Raw genomic sequence first — 25,218 nt, forward strand, 5'->3', positions numbered from 1 at the left:
TTTAGAAATTATTTAAATTATTTTGGACTGCACTTATGAGAGCATCTTATAATGGTCATACAGAAATAGTAAAATTACTTCTTGAACAAAAAGGAATTGATATTAATGCTAAAAATGAAATTTATTTTAATAATTTTTTATTTCAAAATAATATTTGGAAAATATCTAAATTATTTAGAACAGCACTTATTATAGCATCTAAAAAAGGCCATACAGAAATAGTTAAATTCCTTCTTGGACAAAAAGGAATTGATATTAATGCTAAAGATATTTATTTGTTTTATTTGATATTTATTAAAATAATTTAGTATTTTAAAATAGTATTTGGAAATTATTTAAAATATTATGTTCAGCACTTTTTTGGGCATCTAATATAGAAATTGTTAAATTACTTCTTGAACAAGAAGGAATTGATATTAATGCTAAAAATGAAATTTATTTTAATAATTTTTTATTTCAAAATAATATTTGGAAATTAATTAAATTATATGATACAGCACTTATTATAGCATCTAAAAAAGGCCATACAGAAATAGTTAAATTCCTTCTTGGACAAAAAGGAATTGATATTAATGCTAAAGATATCGTTTATATGTGTTATTTGATATTTCAAATTTAAAATTTGGAAATTATTTATATTATTTATTACAGCACTTATGTGGGCATCTTTAAATGGACATACAGAAATAGTTAAATTGCTGCTTGAACATAAAGGAATTAATATTAATGCTAAAGATGTAATTTATTTTAATAATTTGATATCTCAAAATAATATTTGGAAATTATTTATATTATTTAGTACAGCAATTACTTTAGCATCTGAAAATGGTCATCAAGAAATTGTTAAATTACTTCATGAACACAAAGGAATTGATTCAAATATTTCGAGATCTATAAATAAAAAATAAATAAAATTTGAAAATATATTTTCATTATTTACTTCTCATTTACGATTAGTTTATAATATTAAAAAATATTGTAGATATTATTTTGCTTCGATTTTTAATTAGTATATAACGAATAAATAATATCATGTTTCGCACCTTTACATTAAAAATGAAAAAATATAAAATTTCATATTTTTGATCGTTTTGGATATAAAATATTTTATTAATATAATCTACATCTTATTTATAAACATATGAGTAAAGAGAATTAAATCAAATGAAAAATGTTTGAAATCCCATTTTTGATGAATTCCAATTTTTTCATTTTAAACATAAAAAATTGAACAAAACAAATCACATATAAGATATCACTACACAAAGGAGTGCATATTCTTATATGTATTTATAAAAAATTGAAAAATTAAATTTGTCTGCACTATTTATCGTTCCATTTTTCTTGTAAATAACATCTCATTCCATAAAGGAAAAAATTTATCTAAAATTATACACAATAAAACATTTGAAAATTATATTTACTTTGTTTGAATATTTTCGGATTCCGCATTCGACATCTTTGACTGCTTCTAAAAATATTACAAAAACTAAAATTTTATTATTTCTTCAACAAGCGGTTGAGTATTTATATTTTCTAGTAATGAAACTTCAAATATTTTGTAATCATAATCTTTCTTGTGTTTTTCACATTTTTCCTTTAAATCATCTAATGAAAATAATTTTTCATATGATTTATCACTTTTGTTATTGTATACAATAATAAACTGAGGTTTACCAAGTAAATCTCGAATTTGCTCTAATGCATCGAAGGTTTTTAAACAATTAGGTTGATCAGGACTACAAACAATAATTATCTTATCTGAATCACGGACTATCATATTATATAATTTTGAATATTCTTCATCTCCTCCTACATCCCATACATTAATTTGTTTCTTGTCATCATTTATAATAAAGAGATCTGTTCCTAGAGTTGGTTTATAATCACCATGATCAATGCCTTGTAAAAGTTCACAAAGAGTTGTTTTTCCTGTTGTACCCATACCAATAATAGTGATTTTCTTTGGCTGAGTGTTTTTCTCAATAAAAATATCAGGTTTATCAGGTTTATCAGGACACCCTGTGTGACCCAAATATCGCCCCCACCTACCTCTTGCAACGTAGGGTCCATCATTAAATGAACGTATCCTGTAGACAGCGCTTTCGAGAGCACCCATTTGGATAGTCAAATAAATTGGAAATGGATTGAATACTTATCGTCGTTATAACGATCAATTTCAATTTAAAGAACTAGATTTTTCATTATTTATTTGGCCAGCCGGCTTGATCAAATCAAAAAGAGAGGGGATGGAAATGCACATTGTGACAGTGATATCAGTGGAATTTCTTACGAGATAGGATTCAATTCATTTGCTATTCGGCTGGAATTCAAAGTGCAACATTTGGAATGTCGAACACAGGCACTTCAATTGGTGAAAGTGCATTTTGATAATGTTCTTCAGTTGCTTCAATTGTGTATTCTTCATTTTATTCATGTTAGCAAATATTTGTTAAATAAATATTTAATGAACCATCAAATTTTTTTGGCAAAACTTTTAATTATTGTTTGTTGGATTATTTTAATTTTTGCCAACTATTATAGCTCACTTGTAATCTATCTGTAAAAAGATCTGATGTTTTATATTTATTATGCAGATATGATTTAGATAATATTATTTCATTTTAAGGAAATTTTTGGCATTGTAAAAAAAGAGGTTCATGCTTTATTTAAAATTAATCGACTTGTTTATGGGCTTATAATCATTTCATACGAAAAATTATAAAAATACCACTAACGTCAGAAAACAGGAAAAAGTTTCAAGAATATACAACAAATGATATTCCTATTATAATAGGGTTAATAATTGCTGATATTTATGAAAATAACTCATTAAATGCGTTTAGAATTTGGAGCTTTTCAGACATTCATCCAAGTTTTAGTATGTAGCTAAATAATTATATTCAAAAAGTTTAGTTCTAGCAATAACATTGTTGTTTGTTTTAATGGTCTTTATAGAAATGAAAGCGGAAAGCAAGGAAAATAGTGCAAAAAACAGCTTTGTATCTTTATGGTTATTTTATTATTTCAACTCGTCTACAAATAGGACGTGGTCTGGCCAGAAGTTCACTATTTTAAATGTTCCCCTATACAGGGGTGACAATCGGATTTGAATGGAAAACGATTAAAGTGAATATACTACTCAATTGATTTTAGTCACTTTCTTGGCCCCCCCCCCAAAAAAAAAAAAAAAAAAAAAAAATAACAAAAATCATTGACATAGCCTTTTTAACAAAAATAATGAACTGGAACTGAAAGGCTGATGATTATATTCATTAGATCTCCATTATGTCCAATTCAATCTGATTTTAGAATAAAGACGATCATAAATATCACAAATTTATGAAATTGACTGTTAAAAGAATCGATTCCATTTTGAAAGACAAATTTTAAATAAAAAACATACTGTTTTCACAATGAAAAATAATATGTGACTAAAAAAAATGTAAAACGCTTCAAATTAAACACTTTTTTAGGAAATGGACAATTTTTCTGGACAATGGACAATTTTATGTCCGATGGACAAAATTACTGGCTTATGAACGTTTATTAATTATGGCGGTTTTTTCTGTGGACAATTTTTTATGGCCAATGGACATTTTTTGCTGTCCGGGACTGTATATTGAATTTTAAAGAAACAATATCTTAAATTTTAGTCGGTAAAAGTTTTTTTAATTGTTAAATTTCATTGAAATAAGTATGTATACTAAAATTCTATATATTTTAATTTTTTTTTTGTTTGTCAAATTTTTTGAATAGGTTTAAATAAACATGCATGATGACTATATTTATCAAGATAGAGATGAATTAGAATTCCTGATTTTATTGCAGCTTAAAATTTTTGGAATGAACAATGAAAATCTTATGCAAACAGTAAATTCAATTGAAATACTTGAAGAAAAACAACAGTTAACATTGAACATAATCGTCAGTCAAATGATATATTCTTGTTTCGTTATTAAGCCAAATAGATCTCATATCATTTTAAATTTCATAAAAGAAATTCTAGTGTTTGAGGTGAATAACAAAAATAAAATAAATTTTTTTGATGTATTGATCCAATTTCTTTTAGAAAAATATACACAAGAATCAAATTATCTGATATGTAAATTGATTGAAAATAATTTTCTTGAACCAAAAATTATTGAAAATAGAAAAAACTTGTATTTTATTCATTATAAGTCAGAAGAAGAAATTAATGAATTGCTTAAAACTAAACGATTTATGGGTCAAATTAAAGAAAACATTGAAAAACTATCAAAAAATGATTGGGAACTTCATAAACAATTAATTAAAGAAGGAGTAAACCCTAATGAAATTGCAAAAATAATTCGAAATGATGAATTAGAAAAACTTCAAGAAATATCATCACAAACAAATTTTGATTTTAACCAAATAATCGAGCCATCACTTTATGAAAGATGTTCATTTATTAATAAAAAAAATGTTACATTAATTGATTATGCGGCATTTTTTTCTGCTGTTAAATGTTTTAAATATTTGCTTATGAACAATGCTAATGTAAATAACACAGGTAAATACGCAGCTGCAAGTGGAAATAATGAAATTATTCATTTATGTGAACAGAATCATTCATCATTTGAAGGTTCTTTAGAAGCAGCAATTATATTTCACCAAAATGATATTTTCAAATATATTTATGAAAATAAAACCATTAAAATTAAAAGTTTAGAAGAATTAGGAAAGAAATGTATTTTATATCATAACTATGAACTTTTTTCATATTTAATTAATAAAAAAATGAAAATCAACAATTATATTATTAATGAAACAGCAAGATTTGGAAACTTATTTCTTGTTAAATATTTTCGTAAATTCAATCAACTTCCTAAAAATATTTTAGTTTTTTCAGCACAATCTGGAAATATCGAACTTGTAAAATATGTTTTAAGACAAAAAAGAATGAATATAAATTTCAAAGATATTTATTTTCAGATTTTAATTTTGGATTTTTCTAAATACATTTAAAACTGCACTTATGTACGCATCTGAAAAAGGTTATTCTGAAATTATTAAATTACTTCTCACACAAAGAGAAATTGATATCAATTTTAAAAATCTTAATTTGTTATATTTGATATTGGTTTTGGGATTATGAGATTTCGAAATAATATATGGAATTTTTAAAAGTTATATATGAGCTCACTTCTTTTTGCATCTTCAAAAGGCTACACATCAATTATTAAATTACTTATTAGAAACAAAGGAATCAATATTAATGATAAAGATATTTTTTTGATTCATTTAAATTTTTTATTATTAATATGATATTTGATGCTAATAATTGGATTTTAATAAAATTATGTAACACTGCGCTTATCTATGCAGTTAAAAATAGTTATACTGAAATATTAAAATTACTTCTTAGTCAAAAAAGATTTAATATTAATATGAAAAATATTTTTATGTTTGAGTTAATGTTTATTTTAGATATTTAATATTTTATGAAAACTTGTGGTAATTTATCATTATATTTAAAACAGCACTTATTATAGGAGCAAAAAGAGGATACAAAAAACTCGTTAAATTACTTCTTGATCACAAAGGAATTGATATTAACTCCAAAGACGTTTATATGTTTTGTACAAAATTTATTTAAATTGCATAATATTTTAAATACATATTTGAAAATTACTCAACTCATTTAAAACAGCACTTATATATGCATCTGAAAAAGGTTACATAGAAATTGTAAAATTACTTCTTGAACAAAAAGGAATTGATATTAATACTAAAGATGTATATTTATTTAACTTTATATTAATGATAATAATTTTTAGTTTAGATATGAAATTTGGAAATTATTCAAAAATTTTAATACACCTCTTATGATTGCATCTGAAAAAGGTTACATAGAAATAGTAAAAGTACTTCTTGTACAAAAAGAAATTGATATTAATGCAAATATTTTTTTGTTTTATTTTGTATTTGTTTTAATAATTTTATGTTTTTGGTTAATATTTGGAAATTGTTCAAAGCATTTAAAACAGCATCTATTTATGCATTAGAAAAAGGTCACACTGAAATAGTGGAATTATTTTCCAAACAAGAAGAAATTGATACTAATACTAAAAATATTTTATTTTAACAATTTCAAGATTCATAAAATGTATGATAACTGGAAATATTAAATAAATAAATTAAATCGCGATTCATATTATGAAGTTCATTTTAATACTTACATGTATTCCAAGAAACCCCAACTTTAACAGCTTACATGAAATCTCTGGATGCGGATAAATGTTTGTAATAGAAAAATTTACAGTAAAAGATGGAAAGGGCTGGAACCCTAGTGAAATAGCCAGTTTTTGTTAACTCGAAAGCATAAAGCCAAGTGCATGCACTTAATATAGAAGTTTAACTTCGGTCAGATTCAAACAGATAAACATTAGCAGCACTTTTCGATCGGTTTTAATAGAATCGCGTTCAAAAAGTGAAACCGATATTGCCCAATTTTTTCCACCAGTTTAATTTTCTTAGAAACTGATCAAAATCCGAAGAGACCGTTAAAATAACTGTTTAAAAATTCTTTCATTTTAAGCCAACAAATTCAAATCTCTTTCATTTTAGTAGATATTCCATATATAACCTACTATTATTTTTGCCATATCTCTTTTGATGTTATTCTTTATATTAATATCTTATTGAATTTTGAAATTCCCTTATTAAATAGAACATTCGTTACGGAAGAAAAACAGCCAGAATAATCTCATAACAACGCATGCATACTGCAGCTTAGTGATCCTCTAACAAATTCTTTATAAACCAAGGAATAGGAGAGGTACTTCAACTCTAAATTCTTCAATAGTTTTTCGTTGAAAATCAAAATATATAAACAACTTCGGGTATTGAGTTTAAATATAAATTTTTAGGCAATTTCGATTGCTGAATTTTGAGATCTCGATCTGAACAATTTTTCTTTTTTTTAAATCCTTTCGAATAATAAAACCCTTCAAGGCCTCCAAAATAAATATCAAAAAATTTGCTTGGTTCTTATTCAATATTTGGAGAAAAAGTGAAAACATGTGAAAAAATCAAACATTTCAATGCTAATTCAAAAGAATCTCTATATATCGAGTGTCCACGTGATTTTATTATTTACGTATTAATATAAGTGATATTTTTTTCATAAACACATATATATCAGCATTATTTAAATTGTTAAGAATAAGAAATTGTAGTTTCAAAATAGGTGAAATGAAAAACTAAAAGTCAAATGAAAAGAGGAAAACAAACTCTTTTTCGATTTTTCGTTACGTGGGATAAATTCTTCGATAAACACTTTTTAAATCTAATTATATTAATAATATAATTACGATATTTCTATTGAGTTGTGTAAAATATATTATGAAATTTTAGAGATATTTTTATCCAAAAATATTTTCAATACATATCTGTTCGGACTACTATTGAATTTTTTCCAGAAGTTAACGTACTCAATCCTATTGACCAAACATGTCAATAGCTGGTCTAAGTTCTTTCAAGAATACATATTCTAGCTCTTCCTCCAAATCCAATCAAACAACGGGTGCTGCAGGTTCTACTGGCTTTAATTTTGGAGGATTCAAAGGTTTTGGAGGATCTGGAGGCGGAGGATTTGGTCAAAAACAAGAAAGCAAGATAAAAGAGACTGATACACTAGAAAATGTTGCCAAACTTCAAAATGAATCCATCCCCAAAAAAGACGAAAAAAAAGATGCAACATCACTTTCCAATGAAAAAAAAGATGCAACATCTACAAAAGGAAACGAAGTAAAATCTACTACAACATTGAGCCTTTCTTTCAACAAGCCTGAACCCAAAGATGATTACATCTATGCTGCCTCTGTTTTAGATGGGCTTATCAAAATTGTCGATAGTTTTCAAAAAACTAATCTTCCAATAGAAGGCACTGATGCCTTTGAAAAGCGTCTTTCTAACATTATTGAGAGTGCCACTCGTTCCATAACACATACATTAATCACCTTGACCAATGAACTTGATCATGGCAATTCATCCATATCCGAGTACCGGTCACTTCTTGAGACCTCCAAGCGCGACTTGACCATAGCCATGCGACCTAATCGTTCAGGGACGTCACCATTTCTTATTCGTTATGTTGATTCTATACAAAAACGTGGGAAAATATTAGAAGAAGAACTTGATTCCTTTAGTAAAGCACTTGAGTCTGATGACACCATCAGTTCATCACAATCATTAAAGAATGTATTGATGCAACAACAAGAAGCTATCATTCGCTGTGGTTCTAAAGTCTCACAAATTAAAGATAAAGCAAATGATATACAAAAGGAAATAATTTCAAAGTTTAAAATCCGCGGAATCGACACGTCAAAACTTGACGCGCTTGACGAGGACGAAGCCGAAATTTCGAGAACAAAAACAATCAAAGAAGAATACGAACAGTTTTTGCAAACAAGAAAACACGACTTAGAGAAACATGAAACAAATGAAGAAAAGTTTAAGAAGCCCGAAAAGAAAGCTGGGAATTCCTATAGTTTTGGTAACTTTAATTTCGGTAATTCGACTTATGGTAAGACAGGAACTAATACAAGTACAACTACTGGATCAAATGCGGGCAGCGGCGGTATCAATATGAATACAAGTTTAAGCTTCAATACAAAGAAGTAATAATAATTATGATATAGAAGTTAAAAATTTTGGAAATATGAATTAATTTTCATATCCTTACGAAAGCATTTAACTATAAAATATAATTATCTCAAAATTTTGATTGGCTTCCTCCAATAACATTAAGTTTTTTTATGATAAAATGGTTCAGAAACAATTTATCAACATAAACAGAATAAATATTTTACTATAAATTAAAAAACTTTTGCAGATTTTTTACAGTTTTTTTGTAAATGGTAAATTTGTGTTTCAAAGAAAAATTAAAGATATTAATAAATAACATTAAAAAACAGTTTTATTTTTTATTTGCATAATATTCTTGCCTTCTCTTTTGATGTGCAGCATTACCATCAACCCATAACCTCGTCCATATTGAGATATCTCTGTCATGTTGAGTAGACCCATAAGTGAATGGAGACCATAACCAAAATCCGAACAAAGTTAACATGCAGACTATAACAACCACAAAACCTCTATACTTCGCAGGCACAAATATATCTAAAGAAGCTGCAAACGAAATTGCCGCAATCATTAAAGGTATACAATAATGATATTGATACATAACTCTTGGCACCAAAAAGAATGGCGCGTAACAACAAAACCAACCACAAACAAATTTTATACTTGTTAAAAACAATTTAAAGTTTCTCAAAAACGAAAAAACGCACAATATAATTCCTAAAAAGCCAAAATAATAAGAAAAAACATTACCTAAGCAACGAATTTCTTTCCCATTACGACCCCAAAAATATGTTGCGATTCCAGTAAGTAAAGGCCATTGTTTGGGGAAACTCATCGAATCATGGAACTGAGTAATACCCATATTACCTTGATGCATTTGTATTGTTAAAACAATAGACCTAAGTATTAATCCTGGGCTTTGTAATACGCGCGCATAAATTGGTGCTGAAACGGCAGTGTTTGGTATTAATTGTCGTTTCATTTCATCATTCAAATATGGGGTGCCCGGACCCGCTATCGGCAATAAAATGAAATGTATAGAAAACACTAAAAGATATACTAAGAATTGTATGATAAATAATGGGACGCCAATAATGATGAGTTCAAATAAATAATCTAAAAATCCTTCTTTCAATAGTGGATATAATTCAATGAAAAATGTAAACGCATCAAACCCCATAAGACCCCACGCTGTGTTCTTACAACTACACGCAGCACCTAATGTAACACCAGATAAAAATAACCAGCGTCGAAAACGTGGTCTACGATGATTGAGAGAAACTGTATATAATAAAACAACAATATGAAGCATCGAAAAAAAATGTAAAATACCATCACTAAGAATATGACGTCCTTCAGTACCAAGGGATGTATCGAATATAATAAGAACTGAGGCTGCAAATGCAGAGACATGGCTAAATGATGAAAATCTGGAACAAAGATAAACTAGAGGACCACATAAAGCTGAAAAAAAAGCAGGGGTTATACGAAGTGCAATATAATCTGCAATCGGATAATGCGGTAAGTTATGAAAACTTATTGAGCCATCATACTCTGATAGATTTGCAAAAATAAATGCAACAATTTTTGCAAGAGGTGGATGAATATCATAATAAAATTGACCTTGAATATAATAATTTGTGAAATTACCGAAATATACTTCATCAAATACAATCCCATCTGGCCAATATAAATTCCAGAAACGGACAGCAAACGCAATCGCTGTTAGAAATAAGAGAAGAAATACATCTGTAGTATCGAGTGAAATTGTTGATTTATCTGTGTTTGTTTCTTTTCTCATCTCTTTGGTTGGCGGTTAACGGTCAAATAATAAACGGTCATAAAGTAGGAAAAAAAGACAGAAAATACAAAAAATTTTGTCTTTTTAAAATATTTTAAGCTTTGGGAAAGTTCAGCTTTGTTTGTTTGGTGGTAGGCTTCTTTTCTTGATACAAATATCTCCAAGGTTTGCTAATCCATGGTTCACCCGCATAATTTATACCAATTCGTGGTGTAGTGATGTAAGGAAGTGTTTCACCAATATCTTCAAGCCATATTCTTGAAGATTTAATAAGATCTTCACCATAAAAAGTTTTATCCAATTTTAATGCTTTCCCTAATCTCCCTGGACCATCAATTCCTTTGGCACCTCTGATAAGAACAGCTTGTGGTGAATCTTTTTGGCCTGTAACTATGTTCAGAAGCCAATACATCCCATAAATCAAATAGACATATAAATGCCCACCTTTTTTGTAGAAAGCTTCTGTTCTTGGTGTTCTTCCTTTTGCTGCATGACATGCTTTATCTTCTTCACCACAATATGCTTCAACCTCTGTAATTTGGAATCTTCCAATAGTACCATCATCAAATTTTCTGCAAATCACTTTCCCAATTAAGGTCGGGGTTACATCCAAAATTTCTCTTGTAAAAAATTCTCTTGGAATTCTTGTCATCAAGAAAACAGCACTTTCTCAAAAGTGACTAATGCAACAACAAAAAAGTGACATCATCTGAAATTAATTCACGACAAAAATTTCTTTAAAAATGTAATTTACCGAAAAATATCTTAGTTAAAGTTACATAAACGTTTATAATATGGTTTATCTAAAATTTTTCTATAATTATTTTAGCATTTGAGCAATTAATTCTTTTAGGACAATGATTTAAATAAATACTCATAATATGATTTCTAATTTATAAGAATTTGCAATAGTTATTTCTTAAATTTGGAAATATATTAAATCAACTGTGGAATTTTTATTTTTTGGAAAAATTGCCAGAATCGAATTTTTTTTTGGTTTGTGAACCGTTGAAGCCTGCGGGGCCCTCTCAAAAAGTTTGGTTATCCACACCCTTAACCACTTTTCATAGGGGACAAAATTGACAAAAAAAGAGATGAAAGAAGTAGCAGCATTAAAGGAACTTTGTCCTCAACTTGCAGCATCGGGCGTAATGCTTCTGCTTAGGGAGATTAATGCACCCGAAGAAACGTTTTTAGACTTAGCAGAAATATGTATACCAAAGCTTCAAAATGAGCCATTCAAACAAGAAATTTCCCAAATGATGTCAAGAATTATTGGAATGACTACAAGCGATTGCTTACTTTATTTTAATGCCTTAAAAGGAATAATTTTATCGTCATGCACAGAAAGGTCATTTCCAGAAACTTTCAACCAACTTGTTGAGAACATGTATGACTCTCTTGTTTTTGTATGTCAAATCACAGATAAACATGAATCATATAAACATGAACGATCATTAACTACGCCAGAAACAGTTTTCCCAGATTCCTTCTTCCCCTATATAGAGTTATACCTAGAACTTGTCTATAAGCTTGTTGAAATGCAAAAGAATATCGATTTTTCACAATTGTCAATTAAGATGCATTCAATTTTCTGTGACCTTCTTCTTCAAACTCCAAATATTCCAAACCTAGTTCGTTATGAAGGAAAAATTTATTCATATCTTTCAAGTAATTCCGAGTGGCAATCAGTCATATTAAATCGAATCCAAAATCTTAATGGAAGCAAACAATCCCGTAAAGTCCTTGCACCATTTCTTCGTAACCTTAAGTATCTTAAAGTTGTCGATCAAGAAACGATTAATCAATTAACATCAGCCGATATGAAATCTCTTGATTATGAAACTCAATGTGAATATGTGAAATTTGTTTCTAAGACAATTGTATCCTCCAACATCAAATCAGTTAGTCCCAAATTCTATAAGTTTGCATGTCAACTTTGTAGCTCAAAACAAAAGAAAATTAATTTCAGTGCATTAAAAGCGGTTTTTGACATCATTTCGGTTTCCACAGAAAAAGTCAAAAACGAGAAAATATCGAAACTTATCAAAACTTTATGTAAAGCAGAGCCACGCCAATTTTCCAAAATATTAGTTAAAGCATATAGGGCAATCTGTCCCAGCAAAATCCCCACATCCTTTTTCATTAAGGAACTTCATCAAAACATATTTAAGAAGTCCAAATTATTTATATTTCCTGAGACATATGCAGAATATTTAGATGGTATTTGTGACTTTTATGTAAGTGCTACATCAGATGATGTTAAATCGGTCACACCATTATTAAATGGAATTGCGACATTAGCACCACAATATGTTGACAATCAAACTTCATTAATATTTTTAATTAAAATGATCAACAAGTTATATAAAACATCGAAACAACTTTCATCTGATTTAGTAGATGTGATATCAGCGAACATTAAAACGTTTTATTCAACTAAAGCAACGAAACAATTACTGATTGAAATGATGCATTTAATACCAGTGTTATGGATACAATTAAAAGATGCGCCAAACACAATGTTACAAATGATAAACGAAGCAAATAACTTACAAAACATTGATGTGTCTATAGCAGCTGTTAAAGGATATACAGAGTTAATGAAATTAAATGTAGTTAATGAAATTCCTGCAGAGTTAACAATGAATATACCAATTAATTTAACAAAGCAAATTACAAACAAAATAAAACATGAACAAATTGTTCAAATATTATTATCATTAATTGATTTCTTTAAAGTATTAAAAGAATCAAATGGTTATAAAGAGATTAACATTGATAACTTATTATTAGCAGTTGAAAGTAAAATATTTCCATTTATATTCATTAAAAGTAAAATGATGTATACATCATTAAATGAATTATTTACAATATTTAATGAACTAACAAATAATTATAAATTAGCAAATTATTTCATTGATCAAAAGACAAAACAATTTTCATATTATATTCAAAAGAATGAAAATTGGTTTATTGATATTTATGTAACAAGTGCACAATATTGGATGACAATGGATCGTTTTCAAGATCAAGAATATACAAACACATTTTTGATGGCATTATTACAATTAGCACGTTCTAATAAAGATGGCCAACCAATTGAAATCACGAAATCATTTTTATTTGCAGCACTTGAATATATGTATCGATGGAAATTTAATGAAATCCAAAAATATATTCAAATGTTAGATCCATCGAATTGGAACATCTTATTCCAAGTTTATGAAGAATTAAACACTAAATATAATGGACAACCATTACAATACTTCTTATACATTCAAAACTCCATAATTACACATCGTAAATTTAAAGATTATAAAGGTGAAGAAGATATCTTTTTACCGACAATTAAAAATTATCTTAAAGGTAAACGACTTCGATTCGAACGTGATATACCATTAGATAAAATGTCATTAAATGTATGTTCGACTTATATTAGAGTACATCCAGAAAAAATTGATGAATTAGCACAACTAAATGATATCATCGAATTCTTAATGAAGAAAGTTAATCCAAAAGAAATATTTGTTATTGACGAAGTGTTTTTATTTGCAAGTTTGGACTTCTTTGCAGCGATAATAAAACATTTCCCAATTAAAGATGAAAGGATTAATGAAGTTGTAAATTATATTATCCAATTTTCGGAAAAGTCATCAGTTGATTCGATAATACAATATGTTATTACTGATTGTATCTCAAATTTATTTGCAAATAATGTTAATAGTCGATCAATAATTATTCATTCTGCATTATCTTCAAGAAGATCACAAATTTTAGGTAACGCTATTCTAAAAAGTAATGTCGAATTCACACGTATGGAACTTACGCAATTATTTGTGTTAGGAATGTCAATATTTAATATTGAGCCAAGTTTTGGTATTAGTGTTGCAAAGTTATTATTAAAGGATAAATTGGAAATTAATCCATTCAGTAAATATGATATCGAAACAGAACATAAAATTTGGGAACAAATCGAACAAAATCTTTCGGATGAAGAAGTCGACGTATACTTCGAAATGTTGGAAAGATCAGTAAATTCATTACAAAGATCACCAAAAGTTCCATTGTTCTTTTCATATTTCTTGGAAAAGAATTTGAATCGTTCCGATTTCGAACCACTTTTCACAATATTTTCATCTTCATATAAAAATGTTTCGAACTTTTTACCATTAGTAAAAGTGTTCGATAATTTGTTCCAAAATTGTTCAGATTCCATTAATGAAATGTTTGACTTTATGTTTGAAAATGATAATAATTATCAATCGACTTCATTTGTATCGAACATTGCATTTAAGTCATGTCCAAATGAAGTATCGAAATATCTTAAGTCGAAATTAAAGTTTTTATATACTGAAAATCCAGAAGAGATTTGGGAATCATTCGAAAATGAATGTAACATTTCATCGATAGCTTGTTTGAGTATGATATTTGCGTTACAAATGGATTCCTTAAAATATTTCGATGATATTTTGCCACAAATAATTTTGTATTCATTATATTTACAAGGTAAAAACGTCCTCAAAAAGAATATTCCAATTCTGACGCATACGTTAATATATCAACTGGAGGGAACGTTAAGCGAATCAATGAAGAGCACTTTTCTGTCACCGGAGATCTGTCGTAAAGTATTCGAACTTCTTAAGAAAAGCAGTGTTGAAAAAGCCGAACTTTTTGAGAAGCTTTGTATGCCCACGAAAATATCATCAATTTGTTTTTATATTATTAAATCTGTATCGACATTGTTTAGTGAGAAATCATTAAACTCATTAATTAATAACGCAGTTAATTTTGTCAAACATGATAACGTTAGTAACTTATTACAAATCCTTCCATCGATCTTTATACATTTAGGTTCTTTAGATCATCAGAAAGCTGTTTTATTTATGGAATTTTTACTTACGTTTGTCTATGAAAATAGAGATCAAAGGTTAATGTTAGCGTTAGCAAATAATTTATCGATACTTGTCAAGAACAAATTAGGAAACTTAAATGGGATCAACAACAAAGTCATTTTATACACTGCACTTTCATCATTACTCTTAGTAGAATCAAGTCAAAGTATATTATATTTGTCAATCATTAAGTTCCTTAAATACATGAGCAATTACTCCGCCGACAAAGAAGTTATTAATTCGGCAGCATTAATTCTCGAAGATTTACGTTCAATTCATAGCAACAACAATTCGATAACTTCTCTGATCAATGAAATAAAAGAAAAAACGCAGACTCAGTCGCGCTCCGACTTGTTGACGTTCTTGGTACGACTCGCGTCGTCGAACATCGTCAACGAAAGTAACTTCAGAATGAACATCGTCTCGTACGTCTGCGGACTGTTCGATATCGTCGAAGAAGCGGACAAAGAAATTGCGCCGTTTTTGTTCATCAGCACATTCATCAGCGACGAAGAACTGTCGATCAAATACGCGAAGTTGCTCGCAAAGGTCATCCTCAGTCACCACGACATCGACTTGGAGTTCATGGACGTGCTGTTCTACATGTTCCCAACAATTATATTCTTCGACGAGAATACAAACGAAGAGTTTTACGTCGTGTCGCCCGAATACTTAAGCGTACAAACAATGAAAGGACTGCCGAAGTGCAAATTCGACGAACTTTAAAAAGCAGTTTACGAATTAATTTTTTTGTGTGTGTGTGTGTGTGTGTGTGTGTGTATGTGTGTGTATGTGTATGTGTGTGTGTCTGTCTGTGTGTGTGTAAGCTTTATTTAATTTTAATAGCATTTTTCTGCTGGATATGAAAAAAAAGTGACGAAAATTAATTGAGTAATTTATTCAAATGGCTTTAATCGTTTTCGATTCAAATTTGAATTAAAACCCCCTCTAACTTGACACCCAATATGATTTGTTTTATTCTTGAATGTTTGCATCAACACATGAGTGATGGCTTATCTAAATATAAATTAAAACTATTTGCCAATTAAAAGATTTTCGATCTCTATAAAACCTTTACTTTTTGTCAAAACAAAAGATTTCATTTTTAATGACGTGAGAAAAAGGTTTGAACAGAGTGTATCATTTTTCTTGAAAGAAAACATTATGAAAATTATGTTTCATTTCGATTTTTATTTTATGAGATCAAAATATTTTTCATACGATTCAGCAATGCCATCAAAAGTTCTTTATGATGTTCTTCGTCTACAAAAGAAAATGTGACATTTTTTTGAATTATAGCAAATTACATTTTCGGTATATTGTTTACCATTCCACGTTGTAGAGAAACCTCTAGTCACACGAACAAGCAATATTGCTTTTGTTTTCGACTTAAAGTAAGATGTTCTTGTCCTTTCATTAAAATTTCCATTGTTTTTCGGAACATTGCAATTCCAGTTCTATTTCTTTTTGGTAAGCCCAAAGCACGACTTGCTTCATGATTTGACATAACGTTCGCCAATATAGGCGGTTAGACAATTTGGTCAGATTCATTCAAAATTCTATCGTTATTCAAAAGTGACGAACAACCGTTTATGGAGGCACCTCCAAATGCCACTTTTTTAAGAACGAAAATCTTCTCCAACGATTGGAGAATCAGCTTTTAAATTGTGTGAAAATTGATCAAATGTTACTATTGTTGCCAACACTTTTTTTGTTAGAGTTTTTCTTATAATACACTTTATAATATTATTGTATTTATGTTTTTGCATTTTGCTTTGTTAATCGATAAAATGTATAATGTATATTGCGATTTTGATGACTTTCATATGCTTGTATGTTGACATCAACTTTTGTTTTGGTAATTTTCTTTCTAGTGTTTTATGCGAACATTTGTTGATTTTGATTGTTAGCAATATACGCTTCATTTCTATTTCTTGTTGAAATTGATGATTTGATGTTATTGAAGATGACATTTAGAATTTTTTGTAATTTTTGCACGAAGTAAATTTACAATTTCTGTGTAACTTTCTTGTCGTGCAATTTGAATTGCTGTCAAATATTGTGAAAGCATATTCTAAATTATTAAAACATATTTTAAGTTTATAAAACATATTCCAAATTATTCAAATGAATATTTTTTGCATTGACATCAATTCCTTCTTTATCTAAAAATAATTTTACTATTTCTATATTATTATTTCTAACTGCTATATGAAGTGCTGTTTCAAATTATTAAAACATATATAAAATTATTAAAACATATTACAAATTATTAAAACATATATAAAATTATAAAAACATATTATAAATTATAAAAACATATTATAAATTATTAAAACATATTATAAATTATTAAAACATATTATAAATTATTAAAACATTTTGAATCAAACCGTCATAAATAAACGACCGTTTGAATAAAATGTGCAATTCATTTTTTTTTTTTGACAAATTTCACTTTTTGTGAATTCACAGCTGTTGAATCTTTGCTATGCAAGCGAGCGAAGAAGCACCACAAAACAATGATACCCTTGTTGTTTTTTATTCAAGGACTGGTCACGTCAAGAAAATGGCTGAAATAATTCAAAAGGAAACAAACGCAGATATATTTGAAGTTCGAACCACAGAAGAAGATAAGTACTCTGACTCATACATTACAGCTTGCTTCCAAGCAAGTAAACATTGTTTAACAGGTTTTCTTCCAAAACTTGCTGGAACAGTAGATGTTACCAAATATCAAAAAATTTTCATTGGAACACCTGTTTGGTGTTGGACTGTTTCCAGGCCAATAGCTTCTTTTCTAAAAAACATTGATTTATCAGGAAAAACAATTATTCCATTTATCAGTGAAGGAGGAAGTGGCCATGAACGAGCATTAAACGCAATGAAAGAAGAAGCGCTAAATGCGACATTCCTTGGCGAATATCTTTTTAATGAGAAGAAGGCCCCGACTGATCTTGAAAAAGATATCAAAGATTGGATCGAAGCATTGAATAAAAAACCAGAAAACAAGGAAAATGAACCAACTAAAGAAAACAGAGAAGTTTCTCCAAGTGAAACACCAGAAAATAATGAGCAACCTAATCAATAAACAAAATCATTATGAATGTCAAATTTTATTACAAAGAACAAATTTACATATTGTTCAATGTGAAGAAAATTCATGTTTTGCATTATCATTTTTCTGATTTACAAAAAATTGAATAACAAGATAGCATACATGAAGTTATTGCCTATAGACATTATTAAAATGCTATTTCATCAAAATTTCATTATAATTCTCAAAGAGCTTGTTTATACGCTTCTAGATGCACACCTTCCTAGAGAACTGATTGCATTTTCTAAACATGCAGGTAGAAAGAATATCCAAGACGAAGATATGTATTTATATTGCAGGAAAACATCGCTTAGAGAGCACTTAATCGAATATCGCTCAACTCTTGTTGAATCACCAAAAAAGCAAACGCGTAAAAAAGGAAATTAATTTCCTTCTTAATATTAAATTTTATACTTATAATTTTTATTTTATCATTGTCCATTTCACCATTTTTTCTTTAAGATAAATTAATTTAAAATTTTAATATCAATTAATTATTTCAGAAATATTTTGTTTTTCATCAAAAAAATTATAAAAGTAAAGATTTAAAAAAATAATGCTTTAATATAATAGCATAATGTGTTTAAAATAATTAAAAATTTTTGCAATTTAATAAGTAAATTTTTACAACAATGTTCATCTCATGATTTTAATTTTTTAAATAACACATAAAATTTTGGATTTTGTTGATATTTTTCAATAACGAAATCAAGTAACGATTTTTCATTTAAAAGTTTGAGTATATCACATTTCAAAAGCAATTCTAATTGTGACAACGAAAAATTTTGTTCTATTATTTCTTCAAAATGCTTTGCACCATATTCAATTTCTTTGTCAATATTAATTCCTGCTTTCGTTTTAATATTAAAAATATTAATTAAATTGTCATTATTGATTTCAAGAGGTAATTTTTCTATAAGTTCTGGATTTTATATTTCCTGTATTATTAATACCTTTAGTTTCTATTTCACGCATAAGTTCAGTACAAACTAATCTTTTACAGTTGGATATACCTTTTTCTTTTTCAAAAATAAAACCATAACTTCCTTGTTTTGGGTAGATTTGAAAATAATCAGCTAGGACACTTATTCTCCAGCTATAATCGGTATCATAACCATCACTAGCATGCATATCTATGTAAGGATATATTTCTAAAACACCATCGTTTTTTATGACTGCAATTGAAGGAACACTAATATCTAAATTTGAATCTGAAGGTCTAGAATTTAAAGCAAAACCATTAATTGTTGAACAATGAATATCTTCTGTATTTGTACCTGTAGGAATATCTGTTAAATCATTATAACTATGTGTATGATTTGACGCAGCATATTTTGTATCATGATTATGATCTTTTGAAGCATACTCTTCATGTGTATGATCTGCTGGTGGAAATGTTTCAGGTTTATCATTTAAATCATTATAACTATGTGAATTATCTGTTGAAGCATAGTTTGTATGCTCATGATCTTTGTTAGCATAAATCTCATCATGATTATGATAATTTAAAGATATTTTAGTTGTAACTACATTATTAATAGTTGCACATTTAATATTACCATTACTTCCAAAACTTAATAATGAACCAGTTTTTGATTTATAATCTAATTAATTAGTATTAGCAGTTATTTTCCATGTATTATCTTTATCGTAATCTGCATTATTATGCATATCAATATATTGTCCAACTTCTACAACACCATCTTCTTTTAATGTGATAATAGATGAAACATATAATTTTGTATCCCATTTACCACCTTCTGCAGTTGACAATTGAAAACCATTTAATGAAGTAACTTGTACATTCCCATATACTGTTGAATCATTATTTATTGTATTATGAGTATGACTTTTTGTAGAATATTTTTCATCTGATTGTGATTTATTATAATATAATTGTGGGATTGTAATCGAAGTTATAGTATTAAGTTTTTCTGTTATTTGATCATTTGTAGGATAATTTTCTGAAACTTCTTGTAAGTCATCTTCATCGATAATATCATAAGCAGCAACAACATTAGTTTTTATACCTTTCGTAGCATTCTCAATACTAAACATTGATAAAAATTATTTTTTTTTATTTAATGAATTAATAATAATAATTTTAGCATAAAATATTCTGGATCAATTTCTTTACCATTCATTTTTTTAAACCATATTTTAAAATTGGGTTTTCTACTTTTATATTCATATTTCTTATATTTAGTTCGATTGTCATTCGTATAAATACAAAAATGATCTTCATAATGATCACGTTCAATAAAATCTGCGTGCATTGAAACACTAGATACTTAGTAATCCTTAAATTTACACTTGTTATTGCGTTGCATCAAAGATAATCTTGATGTTGGATAACATAAATGATCAATAATAAATAATAATGAATGATAAATATTTAAAATACATTATGATAAATAATAGATTAATTAATGATCTATAAATGCGAAAATTAGAATATAATGTTTTAATAATCATCAACTAAATTTTGAATGCAATCTAATTGAGATTTAAAAATCTAATTCAATAAAATTAATAAAACTCTGATATAGTCAATAATTATTGATATTTATTAATATAATAGTAAAAAAATTATTAGTTTATCATTTTTAGTGGAAATATTTTTATTTTAAATAGAAAATCACTTTTGAGTTAAATATCGTACGTCAAATTTTGTTGAATGTGTTGTTTTTATTTACATTTTTTCCACGTAAGAATTGAATACTCATTCAATAATTCAATACGACTCAATTATTTTGGTAAATATCATCATTTTTTCCCATGAATATAAGATATTTTAATCCAAAAAAACATTATAGATATATATTCTTGGATGTGTAGATTCGATTAATGCTATTGGAATTTTAAAATAAAAATATTTTTTCAAATTAATCTTATTTCATTTTAGAATTAATTTTTTGAAGATTTAACATTAAATTATTTTATTACTTTATATAAGCTATATTATATATTAATTTTATCGAAAATTATTAAGTTTGATTTTAGCCATACTAAAATATTTTCAAGTTTTTCTTTTGAAATTTTTGTTTTAATATTTATAATACTATCTAGTGATAAATATCCTGTACCTTCTTTTCTAGATGATAAAGTAAATGATCCTTCAGAGTGAGGGAATGCTATTCCAGGAAATGGTATACGGATAATTCAATATAAATAGTATATCATTAGTAATAACCCTTTCATCACCATCTAGTTGCTTAATTATATCAGGTATTTTATTATAATATAAATGCATTATATTAGAATAATTATTTGATATACGAAGTTTTTTATCTTCACTCTTTTGAGCGTTTTCTTATAACATTGATTATATTAAAATCTTTTACGATTGTATCAAATACATTTGGTGGGATATAATTCATATCAAACATTTCTATAACATAAATGACAAGAAAATGATGATTCAGTAATTATAAGAACATTCATATAAACATTCATTAAAAGTTATTGATACTCTGTGGATTTAAGCGCGAATAACAAGAAAATTGATTTTCAGTAATGATAAGAATATTCATATAAACATTAATTAAAAGTTATTGCAATCGACGAATGAGAGCATTAACCGCTCAAAAATACTTCTTAATTCATTCGAATAGTTATTGAAAGTTGAAGGAAGAATCCTATAAAAATACTACTACTAAAAAAGTTATTGGCTAAAGGAAATTCAAAAATGTTCTGTGAGTTTCTCCGTTTGAGTGATATGACGTGAATTTTGCAAGTTTAATATAAGAAATAACAGTAATTATCCAATATAATTGATTGTTATAGTTAATAATGATTAAATTTAGTTTTAATTTCAAAATTTTTAAGTATAACAGCAATACTATAAGGTTAAATAAAGTGAAAAAGAATTTTAAATAATAGGAAATTAAAGAATAAAATAACGAGCGACCGTTAAGAGAATTAAAAAATAATTAATAAATAAAAAAGTTTAATAAATAAAATTATGAGTTTTGATACTTTAAAACATTGTTTAATTGACTCTGTAGATTTCATTTTTCAATTTATTAGTAAATTTTCAAATTTTTATTTGGATGGAAATTCGAAGATTTTGAACTCAATAAACATTAATTTTTTTTGTAATACTGATAATATTATTTCTTACTTACTTGTTTTTGTGCGTATTGATTCATTTTGTGAAAATTATTATTGTTTTACTATGTAAAAATCATTCATTTTCATTGTTGATTTTGACATTAATATTGTCGTTAAATTTTATTTATGTGTTAGTTATTTAAGGTTGTCGTTATTAATTTTTGTTTTAATCTTTAAATTATTTCAAATTTTTCATTTGAAATGATTAGTTGAGAAAAAATTGTAAATTTGATTGAATTCATTGTTACAACAATGTTATAAAGTAGTTGTATCTTAAATTAATAATTTAAATTAACTTTCTTTTGTCAATTTAGTTCGTTTGTAATCTATTTTTTGTGTCACTTTTTGACATTCAAATAAGACGTTAATAATGTCAGTTTTAAATATACCTCAGAAATAATGTTTTAAAATCAAAAAGAATGTTTTAAAATCAATTTTGTTTAAAATTCTAAGTAAAAAATATTCACTAATGTTGTTGTATTACTCAAAAATATCAAAAAATCAAATTTTTATTAAAATTGCAAATTATTCAATTTTGACAAATTTTAGATTTAATGCAAGAAAAATAATTAGGTTTGAGCAGGTATATTTTATTTACATGAAATTTTTGAAATTCTTGAAATAACAAGAATCGTCGAAAAATCAAAAAAATAGGGATGCTTTATTTCGAACCAGTGGCGCTGCATGTTGGATGCAGCAATCCCTACCATTGGGCTATCGGAGGAGAAAATTCCCCAAAATTTTTTTAGGTATTTAATATATAAATCAAAAAAATTTGAAAATGAAAAAAAATTCTAAAAATGAATTTATTCGAAAAATTTTGAGTAAAATAAAATCTGGAAATTTTTAGTTTTTTTCAAAAATTTCAAAAAATCAAAATTTTTGAAAATCGCAAATTTTTCAATTTTGACAAATTTTTGATTTGAAGCAAGAATATTAAACTACAAGATTTAGAGAATTTTTTATTTACTGAGAATTTTTTGATTTAAAGCAAAATTTTTGAAATTGTAGAAATTTACAAGAATTTTAAATTTAAAAGCAGAGAAATAAGTTTAAATTCATTGCCAATGAATAGGATATAAAAAATATGAAAATTTTGAAATTAGTCAAAAATTTGAATAATTCAAAATTTCAAGAAAAATCAAAATTATAATAGAAAAAAGTTCATTAAAATAATAATAGATGAAATTATTCTATTAAATATCTGTTTAATTTCGAAAATATTAAAAAGATTTCAACAAAAAAAATGAAAATTAACAAAATTTAAGTATAAAAATAACAATTCAACAAGTTATAATTAAAGGATATTGTGTTTTAATATCAATAAAATAAAATTAATTAAAAATATGAAAATTGAAATTTTCAAAAATTTTGAAATTTAATATAAGAAATAATAGTAATCAACAACAATAAATGATTGTTATATTTAATAATGAATAAATTTAGTTTTAAATTAAAATTTTTATAATAATCAAAAATTTTAATTTCAAAATTTTGAAGTATAACAGCAATACTATAAGGTTAAATAAAGTGAAGAAGAATTTTAAATAAAAGGAAATTAAAGAATAAAATAACGAGCGACCGTTAAGAGAATGAAAAATAATGAATAAATAAAAAAGTTTAATAAATAAAAATTAAAAATAAAAATTGATAGTAAATAAAATGAATAAAATAAGATATAAAATATAAATTTAAACAATATTAAAAGAATTACATAATTTTTCAAGTAATTAGATATCGATGAAAAAAATTAGGAAAACAGAGAAAAATCAGGAAAAAATAAGAAATTAGATGAGAAGTACAATTTAAAGCAATCATTAGTTGATGTTATAATATATAAAACAATGAAAAATTTTACGGTTTTTTATGACGAAAAATTGAAATTTTCTCACCAAACTGAAGTAAGATAACAAACAAGAGTATTATTAAACAATAAGTCAGTAAGCAAAGTAATTAAAACAAGAGAAGAAGGAATAAAAAAATTTTAAGAAATACTGACACTTTTCGTGTAAACCATTCAAAAAATTTTCTATACTTTACTTAAGTAAATCTCCTAAAAACTTAATTGACAGGTTTATATTTCAAGCAAAAATTAGTGCTCTTGTCTATTAAAATTTTTACCTATGAAAATGAAGTCGTTTTGCCCCTTATGAGGATAACAAGTAAAAAAATTCAGGAAAAAAATAAACTTAAAATAATTAAATAAAAATTAAATAGGAGAAACTCTATATTAATTATTCTTTATTTTTTTTCGATAAAAATAATAAAAGAAGCTTTATAATTTTAGAAGTAATTTAGGTTAATAAAATTAAAATTAATTAATAAAGAATTTATTAAAATTATTTTTATTTATAATCAGTGGTAACAAATTAAAAAAAAAATTTATTAAATTATCAATTTTTGATTATTTATACTTGGTTGATCCTGCCAAGGAAGCACACTATGGTCATAGATTAAGCCATGCAAGTGTAAGTTCAGGTAACTAAACTGCGAACAGCTCATTAACACACTTATTATCTACTTGGAAAAGATTTTTTTTTTTTTTCATAAATGGATAGCAGAAGTAATTCTTGTGCTAATACATGTTTTTAAAATTTCATTGGAAATTAAATACAATGATAAATTTTACCTTTTTATTAAGGAAATCCAATCGAATGAGTGACCTATCAGGCCAGTACTGAGGATCTTTCCCTAATTAAGCT

General features: G+C 26.5%; 4 protein-coding genes across 4 annotated transcripts; 3 read left to right on the forward strand and 1 right to left on the reverse strand.

The window, feature by feature from the left end:
* Positions 1 to 7,476: 7,476 nt before the first annotated feature.
* Positions 7,477 to 8,649, forward strand: GO595_004768 (uncharacterized protein; the record flags this gene model as incomplete). The annotated part of the gene is made up of 1 exon (XM_067917936.1): positions 7,477 to 8,649. The coding sequence occupies one exon, from the start codon at positions 7,477 to 7,479 to the stop codon at positions 8,647 to 8,649; it is 1,173 nt and encodes a 390-aa protein (XP_067775350.1).
* A 1,856-nt stretch (positions 8,650 to 10,505) lies between these two features.
* Positions 10,506 to 11,063, reverse strand: GO595_004769 (DNA-3-methyladenine glycosylase; the record flags this gene model as incomplete). The annotated part of the gene is made up of 1 exon (XM_067917937.1): positions 10,506 to 11,063. The coding sequence occupies one exon, from the start codon at positions 11,061 to 11,063 to the stop codon at positions 10,506 to 10,508; it is 558 nt and encodes a 185-aa protein (XP_067775351.1).
* Positions 11,064 to 11,505: 442 nt separating this feature from the next.
* Positions 11,506 to 16,032, forward strand: GO595_004770 (uncharacterized protein; the record flags this gene model as incomplete). The annotated part of the gene is made up of 1 exon (XM_067917938.1): positions 11,506 to 16,032. The coding sequence occupies one exon, from the start codon at positions 11,506 to 11,508 to the stop codon at positions 16,030 to 16,032; it is 4,527 nt and encodes a 1,508-aa protein (XP_067775352.1).
* A 1,765-nt stretch (positions 16,033 to 17,797) lies between these two features.
* Positions 17,798 to 18,397, forward strand: GO595_004771 (flavodoxin; the record flags this gene model as incomplete). Its single annotated transcript, XM_067917939.1, has 1 exon — positions 17,798 to 18,397. One exon carries the CDS (start codon positions 17,798 to 17,800, stop codon positions 18,395 to 18,397), a length of 600 nt encoding a protein of 199 aa, XP_067775353.1.
* Between the last annotated feature and the right edge of the window lie 6,821 nt (positions 18,398 to 25,218).

Source organism: Histomonas meleagridis (genome assembly GCF_020186115.1).
Source record: "Histomonas meleagridis strain 2922-C6/04-10x chromosome Unknown contig_27, whole genome shotgun sequence".
NCBI classification, from domain to species: domain Eukaryota; phylum Parabasalia; order Tritrichomonadida; family Dientamoebidae; genus Histomonas; species Histomonas meleagridis.